Source organism: Salmo salar, chromosome 10, assembly GCF_965601325.2.
Source record: "Salmo salar chromosome 10, fSalSal1, whole genome shotgun sequence".
Lineage (NCBI taxonomy): Eukaryota > Metazoa > Chordata > Actinopteri > Salmoniformes > Salmonidae > Salmo > Salmo salar.
The window spans coordinates 14,103,984-14,121,377 of record NC_138300.1 but is presented as its reverse complement, the minus strand read 5'-3'; the positions used below and the strand labels follow the sequence as shown (position 1 = coordinate 14,121,377).

Sequence of the window (17,394 nt, the reverse complement as noted above, 5' to 3'; positions counted from 1 at the left end):
TAAGATGACTGCCAAGGCCCCCGGGGGCCAAATCTGTAGAGGTTCCATACATGGTGCGTCTATGTCAAAAAAGGCTTTCAGAACTCTAACAGTGTATTACTGACAGTGGCCATTTTGTAAGATGGCCACCACAACTATGTGGTGATTCCATATCTAAATCTTTTTAGGCTAAATAAATCTACCTCTGTGCCATATTTGATGTGTTTATCTCAAAAAAAGCCTTCAGAACTCTAACATTTTATTACCGACAGTGGCCACACACACACACACACACACACACACACACACACACACACACACACACACACACACAAACACACAAACACTAGAGAAACAGACAGAGAATTGCAAAGTTGTTTAAAGTAACTGTCCCCAGGGGTCAAATCTGTGGTGGCTTCATATATACATATTTTCAGGCTACATAAATCTATCTTTTAATTGCTGCATATCTGGGCTGGCTCCATATCTTAATCTTTTAAGGATCCAGAAATCTACCTCTGTGCCAAATTTGGAGCATTTATCTTAAAAGAGATTTACAAAATATTGTTACCATGCCCCCCAGGGGCCAAATATGGAGGTATACATATTATTATAGGGCTCCATGCCCTAAAATAGTCTTGCCCTATAAATAGTACGTCCTATTAGTTATATCCATGAGTCATATTAGTATTTTAATATCAAATAGTTTTCCTCAAAACTAACACACACATCGACATGCACACACACACACACACACACACACACACACACACACACACACACACACACACACACACACACACACACACACACACACACACACACACACACACACACACACACACACACACACACACACTAGAGACAGACAGAGAGAATCGCAAAGTTGTTTAAAGTAACTGTCCAGTGGAAATTCTGTTCATATTCTGTTAACTCATTCAATGCTGTTGACTCATCCTATACTCTTATTTGTGGCCAAAGCATAAACAAATATGTATAAAAAAAACACCTCAAACTTGTATCTCAAGTAGACTGTTTCAAAAATGCATGCTATTTCCAAATATAGGATGATGTTATTCTCCTGAGGAGATTGAGCTGGCCAATGAGTGGTCTACTTGCATTAAGATGTTTGTGAACAGTATACGCCCACACCAGTCTTTTGTTGGGGTAAGCCTACACCACTGCAACACAGAAAAGCTGCTTTTTAACATACTTAATTACCATTTTTTGGAAGGAAAACTATTTCACTCATATTGTAATTAATTTCATAGAAATCTGGAAATACTGGACAGTTAATTTAAGGTTTTACAAAAGCAATGAGGCAGGTTTTAATTGGTCACCATCTGAATGAAAATATCCTAGGTCTGATATTTAGTTTGATCACAGCTAAAACATTTCCTTAATAATAAAATGCAAATTAACAGGGCATGCAACAAAACACTAATTGTAGTGGGTGAATTTACTTGTCCTAACACATGGCAATTGAATCAGTTACACAGCTCAATCAGATTAGTCTCCCAGAGTAATCCCAGTTTAACTAGTTTTGGTAAATGAAAATGAAGTCAGTATTTCACAATTATTGCTTCCAGTTGTCACCCTGTACTTACCCAGACACCTCAAAAAATGTCTGTTTTTCAAAGTCCTTAACTCTGTTGCCTCTGGCTGGGACACATTGGACACGTATTTGTCACAAAATGCTAAATACTGTAAAGTGGTCTTGTGATGTCGCCTTCTGTCCATCACAAAATGGCTCAAACACCTCGAAACCGCAAACACATTTTGGAAGTTAATGATGTCAAGAACATGCACAAGAAAAACATATTCATGCTTAATAAAACAGAGAAAGAATAGTTATTCAAATAAAAAACACAATACTGAAATGCTGCATGTCACAGCACAAAATCTAGGAAGCAGAACAGTCCTTTTTCCTAAAAACATATAGCCTATTGGCTGAAAATGTGAATAAACATTCTAATGCTAGATGGATAACAGTTAAGTTCATCAAATCCACTCAAAATCCACTCAACTGTCCTTTGGTTTGCGTGTTTGGAATGGTATTTAAGCAGTGGGCCTCCTGAAGGGCTCCGTGGAATTTTGAAATGATGTACACTCCATTGTCCAAGTGGTTTAGTTACAGATCTTCTCTGTCATTGCTCTCTGGGGGTAAAGAAAAGAGAGGAGAGACAGGCAATTCATATGATATTGACAAATGACCAGTAGATTGCCCCAGGCTTAATTTATAGTAACAGACAATGCTACACACCTACTGTCACGCTGTATAAGGCAACAAATATATTCGAACAGATAGGCTACAATAAAGTCATCATCTGATGAGAAGTCACTCGGCTGTTTCCATCTTACCTCTAGTCATCCAAAAGCAGAAAAGCTAAATGCTCAGTCTATCACACCATCCTATGTTAACAACGTTTATTTCCCCCCAGATTATGTTGTTGATGTAGTCTCATTACTTTTTCACCGGGGGGGAAGTAAAGTCTGTCCTTTATAATGATGATAACAGAGGCATTTTATTGTACCTTGGAGCTCCTACCTCCATCTGTTCAGATGTAACGAAGCTCTCTGCACTAGAGAAAACAACTTGAAAGTGACATGATTCTCACTTATGGCTGGCTAGACTGCAATTTCACTTATGATGGTTATATAAACCAAACCAGATTTTTTACAAAGAGTTTAACAAGTTTCTTTTATGATGCAAACTGGGGAAATAAGTGGTGCATCATTAATTCCAATGACAGTGCCAAAGGGAAAATGAAAGACACACAGCTATCGTATAATTATTTTATACTGGACTGTGATTTAGTAATATGCTCTATGCCCAGAGTTGATTCTGTATAATCACCCAGTTTATGTGGTTTGCGCAGACACTCAAAACAACATGTTCTGTTGTGGTGTGAAATAACGCAGACAATACACTGCCTTCGTTTTATGGAGGAAAATGTAAGCTCCTCCCTCATTGGGCCAATGCAAAACTAGTAAGTCTGAATGATAGTAATGTGAAGGATACGCCCTCATAAATTCATATCCAGACACCCTTCTACCCCTGTCCTAAATATGAACTTACAGGACACAGAAATGGAAACCTTCCACCCAAGCGCGATCTAAGGGTACATCCCAAATGGCACCCTATTCCATATTTAGTGCACTACTTTTTACCCCCCCTCCCCCCTCCGTTCACCCCACACCTCCTTTCTCACCAGGGGCTCCAGTTCAGAGTGCTCGATGAGGCTGAACTCAGAGATGAAATAATAGTAGTGTTTGTAGCAGGTATTGATATGGGCCTCGGCGCCCATACTGCAGATGCTGTCAAAGTGGTGGATGTAGACGTGCACAAAGACCCGGAAGAGACGGCTCAGGATCTTCTTGCACACCTGTTGGAAGTTCTTAGGGAAAGGAACACCTGGGACCAAAGAGGATAGAACTATCAGTGAGGAAGACTGCCACCCCATTAGATTCCTTTTAGAGACCATCCCTGGATACATTAATGAAAAACTATTTGTAACTATCAGAATGTCATTATGTTCCATAATGATGTTCTATTATGTTTCGTAATTACATTTCACTTAGCATTAAAGCTATCACATTCGTTTCCATTGGAGATCATTCAAACCACACTGGACATCAATATCCTATACTGTAGGTAGATCATATACTGCAAAATTTCTCTCGGCAGCCCGCAATGCAATTACATGTTAATTTAATAGATTATTCATGCACATAATCTCCCTCCTCAAACAGAGCTTGATAACAACCCTTTGACGATGAACAATAGACTCAGAGTACCCCATTCAATTTCTTCCAAATGCCACCCCCCAGAGTGAAAATTATACCGTGACATTCGGAGGAGCCTCACTTAGGAATTTTCTTATGGGCCTAACAGTAAAGATGTCATTTAACAGTAAAAAAATGTATTCGATTTTAATGTGGCATGAACACAGCCAGTCATGATGTTTTCATCTGATTGTCAAATAAATCACTTCAAGAAGTAGGCTAACCGCAGCTGCGCACATTTGTCTACTCCAAAATAATTCCAGCATCCAAACCGTGCACACTGTACACTTGCTATTTGATGAATGGAAAAAGACATGTAATGACATTTGGCCATTGTCATTAGGCCTAATATAGTGGTGTGCATTCATGGATGCCAAGGGAATCTATGGTTCCCCAAAAAACTATAAACAAATAAAAATAATCATGAAATTATATTTCATAATTTTCCTTCAATTCGCAAGTGTCTGAATCTATCTCACCGGAGAAAGCATCATACTCTTTTTGACCAGACAGCATCAGATACATGGGCTACACATACTGAGACAGAGAGGCGCTGTTTCACTCACTCGGACGCTTTCTCCAGTGAGATTGATGCTTTTTGCGGTCAGCGCTGTCGGCCGTCTTGGTCAAATTATCAATATTTAGGGACCCCCCCCCCCCCCAAAAGTTTGACTTTTATTGCATTTAGAGGAGCTCATGTTTCATTCATGGGGAGCTTAGCTCACACTGGTCCCCCATAATTCACACTCTGCCACCCTCATTGTGTAACTAACCTATCTAATTAACCTTTCTTTGAACCTTTCTAGATCCATTAAAGATACTGTCAGAGAGCGTGGGCATGAAGCCACATCGCAGGTGCGTTCACTATCCTAGTTTGGAACCACTGCCTTACACACCTACTCTCGTGGGGAAGATGTTCTCGTTGTTGATGTTGGTCTCTATCCAGTCCATCAGAAGGTTCATGTATTTCAAGGCGGGCAGCTTGGTGGGCTTCTTGTAGTCGTCTCCGTCCTGCCACCGGTACTCGTAGCGCAGGCCCCCGGACATGATGGGGCAGGTGCGCTCGGTGCAGAACTCGCTGACCGTGCCGTAGATCAGGTTGATGCGGTTGAAGAAGTCCACCACGTGCACGGCGATCCAGTCGTTGATGTTCTCTCCTTCGGGAAGCTGGACCACTTTCCTCAGGTCCAGGCCGGACTTCAGAGAGGCCTGGGCCTTCTTGTACAGCTCAAAGCGCTGTGTCCCAGGCTCAAAGCGCTTCCGAGGCCTAAACGTTTTGTCTTTGCTGAAGACTTGTCCGAGACAGAGCGCCATTGTCTTAATGGTGGACTCTATGGTGTGGCCTAATGGTTAGTGTGTGTGTTGGGGGGGGGGGGGGGGGGGGGGGTTCCTGAGCATGGATTGGACAGGTTTCACTAACATACGTTTGATTAGGTTGCAGGTCTCTGAAGAGTTGTTCTATTCAGAGGGCAGTGACCTCTACATTGGGGATGATTGAGAGTGGAGGGACCCCTCTCTGAGACATAGAGGAAACAAAATAGGTCATGAGAGGTTAGTGATGCTCAGCTCATTCACAATGCTATCATGCCTGCAAACAAAGTGTTCAACAGACCAGAATCAGGCAGCATGATAGAAATCAGGAAACGAAAGCAGCAAAGTAGAAACAATACTGTAAGGTTGTTTACAAAGGGAATATCTTGAAGGACTTGATGAGCAAAGCATGTAGTGATTGTGAAACTGCTCGGAATAGAAAATATGACCCCAAATATGAGGTGAGAAGAATCCATTTGCGGAATTCATTTCTGATGACCACTATTTTCTGGCGGCCACTATGCGTTGAAAGTCACAAGACTAACAACCATAGTGCCCTTGAAATAGGTCCAGTGTGATCTAATACTGAAATCAGATCAGAGGGGATAGCCAAAGGTAATTGTGTAAATGTAGAGCATGCTGCACTTCACTAAGAGGAAGCGTTGTGAAAGGGTTCTTTACGTCGTCTGTACATGAGACATTTTCAACTTTCCACCTAAAGCAGCCACCCACACGCTCATCATTAACTATGCAGAACACTACCTCCAACTGGTCATACAAGTCCATTGGAGAAAATCCACTTGAGTAGCGCAGCTACACTGCCTCAAGTTCAATTGTAGCACCATGAGTCGTCTAACACCTTCACCATTGACCTGATACAATATTGACAGAGATCTACTCTCCTGTAGGGATGGACAATAGCACAGTAGATAATTACTGTAATAGCGTCATGCATCAAGTTATTATTAGTCATTAACCATCTGGCAGATAATGGGGAGATAATTTTGCAGTGTCCTGGACTGATTAAGGATCAAACAGCCTGAATGGGTTTGACATTTTCCTTTCAGACAGTGAACGCTGCAGAAGGAAAAAAATCTATTAGACTAAATTACTTTTTTTTTTTAATCATAAGGGTTAATAACAAATGATTGTAAGTATCAGAATATCGTATGAAAAAGGGGGGGGGGGTGAAGGGGTAGGGGGGAGTCATTTAGAGGGATGAGACATCACAACAACTCGTATGTCAATCAAGTCAAGTGCACCAGAGAGAAGAGAATAACTCATGGTGGATGAGATCTTACTGAGAACTCCCCAGCAAAATAGTTCAGTACAGGGCAGGTTTAGTAGCCAACTGGCTACTCAGCTCTATGGTTAAGAAGGATCTGAACTTTACTGAGTTTCCATGAGTTTCATGTGGAGTGCTCTGAAAAGCCAAGGCAAACTTTACAGCTGTCAATAAGTCATGCAGGTATTTGTTCCAAATAGTATACGCGGAATAAATTCGAAACAGTATGATGTTCTAAAATGCTTCTGAAGCTTCTTTTAATATAGCTTCTTCTTTCATTCTAAACGACACTGTCTCGTGCCTTTATGACTATATGTGACTGTATCCACATTTGTGTCCCACGTTCCATTTCACACAGCTGCTCTCAACAGTTCCTGGTTTTGTTATGGTGCAACGTGAGTGGTTAAGGTGGGAAATATTTGTATTTCTATATAAGTCAAGCTTATTCATGTGCTCTGAGTCTGAAATCTACAGAGTCATGCAGAATGAGTCCAAGTAGAAATGTTGAATTACACTTGGTTTAGTGTAGTTTTACTGCCGTTTTGCTATTACGCCTCGATTAGACCAATAGCGTCATTGCGTTTATGTACATCAGAAGTACATTCATTTTCAATGGAAAGCTCATTTTGTCTTGCAGTATTGTGCTGCAGAGGCAGTTGAAGTGCGTTCTGTGTTCTGGGTGGTGCATAGATTGGATTTACACAAGATATGCATAAAATTGTGTGCGTCGACTTGACTTGAACAAGTTAAGCAAAAGGTGAATGTTGAACTTTTGTTGCATTCATATCCACTAAAATGTTTGACTACATAATGAAACAAGTTTGACTGCAGAATTTATTACGCAGTATTGATGCAATGACGTTGTCGGTCTGATAGAGGCGTTAGACTTTAGCAGCCCTTTGACAAAGAGCTTCCTCTTTCACTCCTCGTGGCCTGTATTTATAAAGCATCTCAGAATAGGAGTGCTGACCTAGGATCAGGTCCCCCCTCTCCATATAATCTTTTTCATTTTGATCCGAAAGGCAGAACTGATTGTAGATCAGCATTCCTACTCCGAGACGTGTAGGAATGAGGGTGCCCTGGACTGTTCAGGAGGAGAATGTCATCCATCTTCTTGACAGCTTCCTCCACATATGCATGGTGTTTGTACACAGTATGTGTGGTGTGAACAGGATCCTCCTCTTCCTCAGTACTTTACATCTATTAGCTCTACTGGTGAGTTTCTATTGTCGATCATACAGGCATTCAACATTGGGAAAGCACTGAGTTTGTAGTCCCTTTGAGAATGACCAGAAAATATGTGCTGGTCTACAACTGGATAGTCAGCTGATTTGGTGACGTCTACTACCCTCCATTGGTTATGGTATCTAACTTTCAGATCCACAGATGTGAATAACAGTCATGGACCGTAAACCCCAGAGTACTACTGTATTTAACAGTCGCAGTGCACAGAGAATACATTTCCATACAGGCCAAGGGATTGGGGTACATTTGCTTTGTTGACTTCACTGCTTCTCAGTCTCCACATGCCTCTCCAATTACAGACTGGTGCATGTCTGATCACGTACGGGGGATGGCGGACCAGACCCACTGTGCACACTGCATACTTTACTGAGTTTTCCATGGAATTTCCTTCTGACAGTGGAGAATAACAGCAGCTCTTTCTAGATCCTACACACATATGTGGGAGAGAAAATAGTCGCTAATGCAATGGACCAAACGCAGTTGGATCCAGTTATATGCATCAAAGTGAAAGAGTGAGAGAGATACAAGGAGATCAACAGAGACATACAAAAAGGGGAGAAGTTTCCTCACAGTACCTGGCTGGGCTCCCAATGTGGACGACTTGGAATGTGGACAAAGATCCAGGCAGATCTGTCCCTCTCCGGTTCCTACGGATACTCCCTCCTTCCCAGCCACCAACAGACCTTGAGGCTCCAACTTCACTGAGAAGCCAGCGACACAGTAGCGCGGACAAAAAAAAGTACAAGTCGAAAAGTTGTTTGGCTTCTCTTCCTGTGAGTGATGTCACATCCTGACTTTGTCTGAGAGGCCCCTGCTGTCTCCGTGTGTCTATCTACGTGTGTGTATGTGTGCATGGAAGACCTATAAATCGACAGAGGAGGTTCCCTCTCTGCCACTCCTCTTTCTCTCTCTCTTTCTACTTATCCTGTAGGAAGGCAGCCCGTCCCCCTTAGCCAACGAGGCCCAGCCCTCATGTGGGAGCTCTGGGAAAACAAACCCTCTTATTATCCCACAGAGCCAGAGCAGGGGGAGCGGACACACACTACGCATAAGTGCTGCAGGCCTCTTGGCGTGCAGTCTAGTCTCTCGCTCTCTCTTTGTCATTTCTCAAAAACATATCATTTCACTGTCGTTGCCAAGGCATAACCAAATCCATCAATTTTGGCCCGCAGAAATGTATTGTGTGGTGCCACACGTACACAAGCAAGTGTCACAAATCTACAAAGGAGACGAATTACAGAGAAAACAGCCGTGAGTAATCAAATGCAACATGTTTCGCAGAAATGTTCTTGTTCACCAGCTCCCTTCCACAGTAAAACGGTAAGGCTTGTTTGTTCCCTGATGGTCTAACGTTGCTGTGGACGCCGTCCAGAGGAAGAGTTCTCTGTAGTTTAAAGTTACCTGGTCAGACACTGGCTGCATTCAGTGGACCCTCCTGCAGTGCCGTGATAAAGCAGTGGCCTCCAGGCCTGCAGGATGAGAGAAAGGGAGGGACTGGCAGAGAGAGAGAGAGAGAGAGAGAGAGAGAGAGCAGGCCCTTCTCTCTGAAGTGCATGTCATGTAGGGAAGACTTACCCGGTGACCCGCTTGGTATGTTACTGTGAATAAACGGTCCAATTGTAATTGTCCGTAACATGTTACGTACTGTGTTTTACACAACGATTATAACAGATTTGCAACCTATTAAGCAAAAATAGACCTCCACTCAATCAAATAAATGTTGAATATTGATCGTCAAAGTGCATATTTCAAAATCATGAATCCTGTATCTCACAGCTGCAATGAAGAGGTTTGCATGTAATTACGGATAAAACTCTTCATGCAGTGACCCACAACATCCACTGGGTGTCAGCATCTCCATATCTCTTGGTCTTGAGGGCTCAGAAACGAGAAAGGTTTCTCATGAAATCCAGAGCTTAAACAGAAGCTGCGGTCAATAAGTCATTGCCAATAATCAATTATGAAATGAATGTTAGATTTACGAAGATGCTGTGCATTGTCAAGCCTTGCCCTGCCTTTCCCTTTCACACTAAGTACAAGCTCCGACGGAGGCCTTGAGGCCGATACGTAAAGCTCATTGAAGAGCAGTAACGCTATCAAGAGCAGGGTTTCGGGTTGCTTCTTTCTTTTTTTCTCCTTTCACACTAAGTGAAATAAAAAAGAGAACGATTAGAAACTTACCACACAAATTACAGCAAAGTAATCTGTAAATGAAACCACTGCTGAATAGGACAGTATAAACTAATTAGAGATAATAAAAACAGATTATAACAGAACTCAATCAAATAAGTTTAACCAAGAATGTATTGTAAATTACTAATAAAATAAGCCCGTGTGCGTACAGTACAGTGGCTCCCATTTTAAAGCTATCTAATACAATCATAAATGGCTACAATTACACTATTGACAGTCTGGAACCATTTTATGTCTCAGCATCCTCGGGGCTCCCGAGTGACACGGCGGTCTACGGCACTGCATCTCAGTGCTAGAGGTTCGATTCCAGGCTGTATAACAACCGGCTGTGATTGGGAGTCCCATAGGGCGACACACAATTGGCCCAGCGTCATCCGGGTTAAGGGTTTTGGCCGGGGTAGGCCGTCATTGTAAATAAGAATTTGTTCTTAACTGACTTGCCTGGTTAAATAAATAAGAAGGCTCTCACCGGTCTAGTTCTAGTGAGAAACGACACCGCCTTTTCCTTCGACCGCCCACCCTTTCCTGCTCCATCAAAGTTATCAAAAAACGCAGGGAGGAGGGAGGGACAAGCTTTTCAGTTGAAACATGACACATTTAAAGGTTCTCACGCTCTCCACCACTTTGTTCCAGGTGGGTAATACTTTTATTTGACAGATTATTAGATACTTGCTGTTTTGTGTTCCACTTGAATCAAAAGTATTTCTAGTATAAAAATTATAAAACAGGTAACCTATAGGTATGTGGCTGCAGGTGATCTAAGGTATACTGTTGGCTAGGGTGTCACAATGTCACAACAGTTGCCTGTTATACTTGCATGCATACATATGATTAGTCATGGTAGGGGATTTCAAAACCACTTGACTTGATAAACTTGTAAAAGTCTGAAGTAACAAGTTTTTTTTATGTACATGCTATGTGAATATGCTATTCCTAATTCCTACAAATTACAGTCAGATTTGTAATCAAGATCATGCGCGTGCCACTACCGTTACTACATGAACAGGAAGTGTGTGGGCCACCAATTGTGCAATCGCAATACCATTGTGTCATTTTTACATCTGGCCGGTGGCGACCATTTTTTGGGCGATATCTACAGTAGCTTTGATTGGTCAACATCATACTTTCAAAATCTTAGCTAGCAAGCTAGCAGTCATCATCATGAATCAAGTCAACAATCTACTGGCAAATCCTTTTAAATCCTTGTCATATGAAGAGAAATAATGAAAAGAAATTATAGTTAAAATGTATCGGTGCTCAAAATGTATCGTTGCCATTGGACATAAACATTACACAAGTTGGAAATCGCAAATGAGCGGTTTGGAAGGAATCAGTGGCTAACTGTAAGCTTTGCAAAGCAATCACTAGCCTGCTATTCAGTGGAGTGGATGTGTGGTCCAAGTCTGGGTTTAAGGGTCTTTTTCGAAGCTTAAAAGGATAAACTTTCAACATTGGCCATGCTGTCAATTCAGCAAGACTTCTGCCACACTCAAACAACTGGAAACTAAGGACTGTGAAATCTGACTTCAGTTCAAGACAACTGGGAACTAGGAAAAAACAAGCTCCGACTGGGAAAACATTTTGAAAGGTCATCCAACTCTGTATTGCAAGTCAGGAACTCAAACCACTTTTTAGAGCTGTTTTTTTCCAGAGTTCCAAGTTGTCTTGAAAGCAACATAAATTGCAAGAGCTTTCATTGTCTGCTTATATGCCCCCATTATTTATCCTACGGTTCTGACTTGGTGTGCAGGGAGAATACTGTAAGAAAAGCCCATGTTTCTAATTCTGTCGCTGTATATTTCAAAAGTGCTGAACTATTACGTCCGTCCTAGCTCACTCATTAATGTCTTAATCAAAATTACGGATTGCCTCTTATCCGCTCGTCCTCTCCTTGTGCCATAGTTTGTACATCTCAATTCTCAGTAGAAATCACATTTGTTTAAGCAAGTCAGCCATATCAGTTATGTTTTTTTTTAAAGGCGGTTAATGAGGCCGAATGAACTGATCACTGCCAGAAAAGGCTCCGCTGACAGACAGATGTAGCAGTGGTAAGGTGTTGGGACTGCTGTTGGGACAGCTTTATGTAGGCCCTAACAGTTTGGGGCACCGTTTGTCACCATATTGTGTAGTGTAGTGGCTTTGCTGGCATGCATAAAAAAATATATAATTGTTTGCCCCACCAAGATTTACATGCAAAAATCGCCACTGAATCTGGCCTACTCTGTGCTAGTAGTTGATCCCCCAAACCATATTTAAAAAATATATATTTTGGTTCATTACAGAGAAAATTGGTTGTCACATTGTGCCGAGCCATCACTTGCAATTGACTACAATGCATTTTTCCACTGTGCCATAAATCAATGTTTGAGTGATGCTGTTTACAACAACAAAAATATGGATTTATTGGACAGTGGAACATTAGATAAAAAAAAAAGTTTGCTCAAACCTTACCTGGGCCGGATTGAGTTTGCTCGCAGGCCGGATCTGGCCCACAGGCCGTATGTATCGTGTTTAATGGAAGACCCAGATGCAGACAGTGTCGAAGTAACAAAAGTTTATTACTAGAAACGGGGGCAGGCAAAATGACAGGTCAAGGGCAGGTAGAGGTCAGTAATCCAGATCAGAGTCCAAAAGGCACAGAACGGCAGGCAGTCTCAGGGTCAGGGCAGGCAGAATGCTCAAAACCGGGAAAACAGGAACTATAGAAAAGACAGGAGCAAGGGGAAAACCGCTGGTAGGCTTGACGAACAAAACGAACTGACAATTGACAAACAGAGAACACAGGTATAAATACACAGGGGATAATGAGGGGAGATGGGAGACACCTGGTGAGGGGTGGAGACAAGCACAAAGACAGATTTCCCCCCAGTCAGCCAGGAATACAGAGAGGACAATGGCTTAACTTGTTACTCGTAAGAGTTGGCTATGTGCTCTACTTTCCCATTAGATTAAGCAGACATTTGCTTGTGTCCTGAAGAGGAGCCTCGTGAGCCACACGATGGCAGAAATGCAATCGCTTAATTTGTCTAAGCACAGTGAGTAGTTAGAAGGTACTAAACAATCATTTCTTTCATAAGACTTTTGCAGACAAATTTTCCCTTTTAATCACCTCAGACGACCAAGAGAACTGCACCTGGATCGAACATCAGTATGTTTCCCCGAGCATATACATCATCCCAGGTTCATCATAAGTGTTGAATGAGTGAATTAATTAATTCCTGGATGAATTCATTTGATTTGTGGAAGTTATTTTCATACCAGAGGCAAGGCATTCCTCACATTCATCATGGATAGTGTCATTTCATTCAATATATACATAGTCTTACATAATCATACAGTACGCTGTCTGCCAGCCCTGCTCTCCACTAATAGGTCAAGTCTACCTTCAGGATATGACCTTTTACCTGCTTAGTTTGATCTCAATGACTGTGTTGCAGGGAGCCACAGCTTAATTTTGGTATGCATCAACAACAAAAAATGTTTGCCCCACCAAGATTTACATGATAAAATCTTCACTTCATCTGGCCTACTCTGTGCTTGTAGTTCATTCCCCCCCCTAAGCTATTTTTTTGTTGCAATATTTTGTTTCGTTACAGAGAAAATTGGTTGTCAGATTTTGCTGAGTCATCACTTGCAATTCACCACAATGTAATTTTCCACTGTGCCATAAATCAATGCTTGAGTGATGCTGTTTACAACAACAACAACAACAAAAAATCTGCATATATGGATTTATGGGACAGTGGAACATTTTCCACAAAATTTGGGGCAGAGACATCAGATTTAAAAAAAAGTTTACTCAAACCTTCCTTGGGCCGGTTTGAGTGGGCTCGCAGGCAGGATCTGGCCCACAGGCCTTACGTTTCCCACCCCTGGTTTACACACTTAGTTTGAATGTTGCTATCGCCCAATCAGTGTCAAGTGTCAATGGCTGCTTCCTAAAGGATAGCCTTGTCTCCAGGCTAATTGGACACAAGCAAATGTCTTCTTAATCTAATTGGAAACTGTCCGAACATTTTCAGCCAGTTTCCCGGTCACAGATTAAGCTTGAAATGAAATCTATTTCAACTGAGATTGTCCATTGAGCATGCTTATTAGTTCAGGACTGGGGTTAATGTACAGTATGTCTGGGAAACCGGTCCTCTACAGCTTCTCAAGGGAAGGACGACCAAGACCGGACTGAATAAAATGCTTTGGGTCATCATTTTATGCCCCTTGCTCATTGTTTGACTGGCCACTAAGCAATGGGCTGGCTTTCTCCTGGGTCATTTCCCCCCAGTCATCCAGGAACACAGAGAGGACAATGGCTTAACTTGTTACTCATAAGAGTTGGCTATGTGCTCTACTTTCCCATTAGATTAAGCAGACATTTGCTTGTGTCCTGAAGAGGAGCCTCGTGAGCCACACGATGGCAGAAATGCAATCGCTTAATTTGTCTAAGCACAGTGTGTCAAGGCTTTGGGTAACTGGTGAAAAGGAGTCAGGCGCAGGAGAGCTGAGATGCGTGGACAAGGTATTTAATACACGAAAACCACCAGTATAGAAACAATACAACGGTGCGTGAAATATACCGGTACCACAAAAATTACACGGGCGCATGGTACAAAACCCGGCAACAAAATACCAGCTGTCAGATACAGCCATCAACATAGAACAAACACGCACAATGGCATGTGGGAAACAGAGGGTTAAATAATGAACAGGTAGTGGGGGGAATTGAAACCAGGTGTGAAAAACCCACAGACAAAACAAATGGAAAATGAAAGGTGGATCGGCGATGGCTAGAAGACCGGTGACGTCGACCGCCGAGCGCCGCCCGAACAAGGAGAGGGACCGACCTCGGCGGAAGTCGTGACACAGTGAGTAGTTAGAAGGCACTAAATAATCATTTCTTTCATAAGACTTTTGCAGACAAACTTTCCCTTTTAATCACCTCAGACGACCAAGAGAACTGCACCTGGATCGAACATCAGTATGTTTCCCCGAGCATATACATCATCCCAGGTTCACCATAAGTGTTGAATGAGTGAATTAATTAATTCATGGATGAATTCATTTGATTTGTGGAAGTTATTTTCATACCAGAGGCAAGGCATTCCTCACATTCATCATGGATAGTGTCATTTCATTCAATATATACATAGTCTTACATAATCATACAGTACGCTGTCTGCCAGCCCTGCTCTACACTAATAGTTCAAGTCTACCTTCAGGATATGATCTTTTACCTGCTTAGTTTGATCTCAATGACCGTGTTGCAGGGAGCCACAGCTTCATTTTGGCTTAGGATCTCAGCGCTAACTGAACAAATGTATCAGGTTGCTCATCCGTTGGGAAAACACAAGTGCAGTTAAAACAGACTGAACAATGTCTATCAACTGGGCTGACATTTTGAAAGCAACTTACCTTGCATTCTCTCTCTCCCCCTTCTCAAAATGCATTGAAGAAGAAAGTCCAAGGTGAGGTACCTCGAGGAGAGAGGATGCGAGGAATTGAGGAAAGATCTAGTAACTAGTTTCTTTTTTCAAGTTCAAGTAGTTTATTTGCCATTTGCAGGTATTAAAAGTAATACATTCATTGGCATTTTTGTTGGAGCTCTCTCATAGTACAGTTCATACCCAAATACAGTAAACATATCACAAATAGAACGTAAATAGAACATCAATCCAATTAAAAGTGCTGAGATCCCTTGCTACTGATCAGAAGGGAAGTGGAGATAGACGTCTCAAACCTTGTGTGGCCGAGCATGCAGAAGACCGCCATGGCATGGTACATAAAACACAACCTACACAATTGGGTACATATCTGGTATATCTTAGCTATTTCAAGACTGATCATTGACCAACGTTCTGGAATGGCTATATTACAATTTCAGTTGCAGACCTTCATTTCAGAAATGTTTCATTGATCTTTGTGTTTCAGTATAGGGTGGAGCACTTTCACCTCACATCCCTCTGAAGGGTGGACACCTCTGACTCAAACTATCCACCCTCCCCACCCACACCTTTAGAGGGTAGTAAATGTCTTACAGCCAGGTTTCATATGCATAGGAACACATTCACATGCATTCAGCCTGCCCCTGAACGTGCAGTGACCTTGTGTATCTGTGGAAAGTTCCAGAAACCTGAGTACTCAGTGAGGGAGCAACAAGGAGGGGGTGGGGGACGACGACGACAACAGAATGAGACCAGTGTAGAGTGTGCATGCTCTGTCTGGTCTGCTCCTGCAGGTAGAGGCTGTACTACTACGGTGCCGCTTACCTCGGCCAAAGACACTAGTGGAGGTGGCATAAACGTGTCAGTCATTGAGAGTCCAGCCATATTGCAAAGATTGGGAGGATTTTTTTTTTGCCAAAATCTATAGTAGGCTATAGTCTTGGGTCACTCTTTGATTACTCTTGGTTCATAATGTTGTGTGCATATGTATGTAATGCTCATTGAGATTTCTTTCTTATATGATTGGAAAACCGTTATTAAAGGGGAAATTCACTCCAAAACACTTCTGGGCCCTTTATAACACTTGCCTGGCTTTATTAAAGGGGAAGTTCACCCCAAAACACTTCCGGGCCCTCATTCCATTCAGTGGAATGTGAGGGTAGCGAAGGCCCTGGTACAGCACAGTCTAGGGTACAGAGAGAAGTCTCGGAGACACATGCTTACTTGTTTTGTAAGTATTAGAACACACACTCTCACACACCAGGTCAGCAGGGCACAGATTCATAATTTGGTGGGTGCTTATATTGGTCCTATTTCACACATGTACAAGCGTGTATTGAAAATATGTTTTTTTGCATATGCTACTCTCTCTAAGAGAACCTCAGAGAGTGGGGTCATTGCCAGGGTCTGCCATTATCAACAGTGACCCTGTAATTAGGGTTAAGTGCCTTGCTCAATGGTACATCAACAGATTTTTCACCTTGTCAGCTCAGCGATTCAAACTAGTGACCTTTCGGTTTCTGGCCCAATACTAGGCTACATGCCGAGATGGGTTAATGTTGCAGTTTATGCTGGCAGTCATATAGCATTGTGGTAAAAAATCTGAGGGCAGCAGGTAGCCTGGTGGTTGAGCATTGGGCCAGTGACTGAAAGGTTCGTGGTTCAAGTCCCTGAGTGACTGGGTGAAAAAAATCTGCTGATGTTCCCTTGAGCAAGACACTTAACCTTACTTCCTCTGGATAAGAGCAGGGGAGGGACTGACTGAGAGGGGGGGAGAGAGCTGCCTCTAACTCCCTCTAACCCTCTGCCTCCCTCATCTCTACTCTATCCTGTGGGACAGAGCAATACGGTAACACGGCGTTGGCTTACAGAGAAACTAAGAGGCCATTAAAGTACATCTGCACAACTGTTAACAGTTGATGGGAATATGTATGGGGTGCCATTTGTGATGCACACTTGAAGGTCTTAGTCCTGGCTAAGTACCTCGTTACAGTAGATTCACTCTTAATTAGTGATGGCTTGTTTGCCAAGTCTTTTACGTCACAAAGAATCTAAGAGCTTGCTGAAATTAGGGAGAAATTAGTAGGCTACTGAATAACCTTTTACTGCAGTGGGTTAAATCAAGGTCACGCATTATTGGTAGTCTGAAACACATGGACA

The 17,394-nt window shown here is 42.3% G+C and overlaps 1 protein-coding gene across 2 annotated transcripts; it reads right to left on the bottom strand.

The window, feature by feature from the left end:
* Positions 1–1,275: 1,275 nt before the first annotated feature.
* LOC106613547 (MOB kinase activator 3C) lies at positions 1,276–8,485 on the bottom strand. 2 transcript variants are annotated; one of them, XR_001330517.3, is made up of 4 exons: positions 8,182–8,485; positions 4,666–5,281; positions 3,192–3,394; positions 1,276–2,136 (listed from the first exon to the last, which is right to left on the bottom strand). XR_001330517.3 is itself a non-coding variant. In XM_014215920.3 (4 exons), exons 2-4 carry the CDS (start codon positions 5,077–5,079, stop codon positions 2,107–2,109), a joined length of 651 nt encoding a protein of 216 aa, XP_014071395.1. In that variant the 5' UTR covers positions 5,080–5,281; positions 8,182–8,476; the 3' UTR covers positions 1,276–2,106. The 2 variants fall into 2 exon arrangements, 1 of the variants encoding a protein (XP_014071395.1); XM_014215920.3 differs by having other exon boundaries at positions 4,662–5,281; positions 8,182–8,476.
* Positions 8,486–17,394: the final 8,909 nt, after the last annotated feature.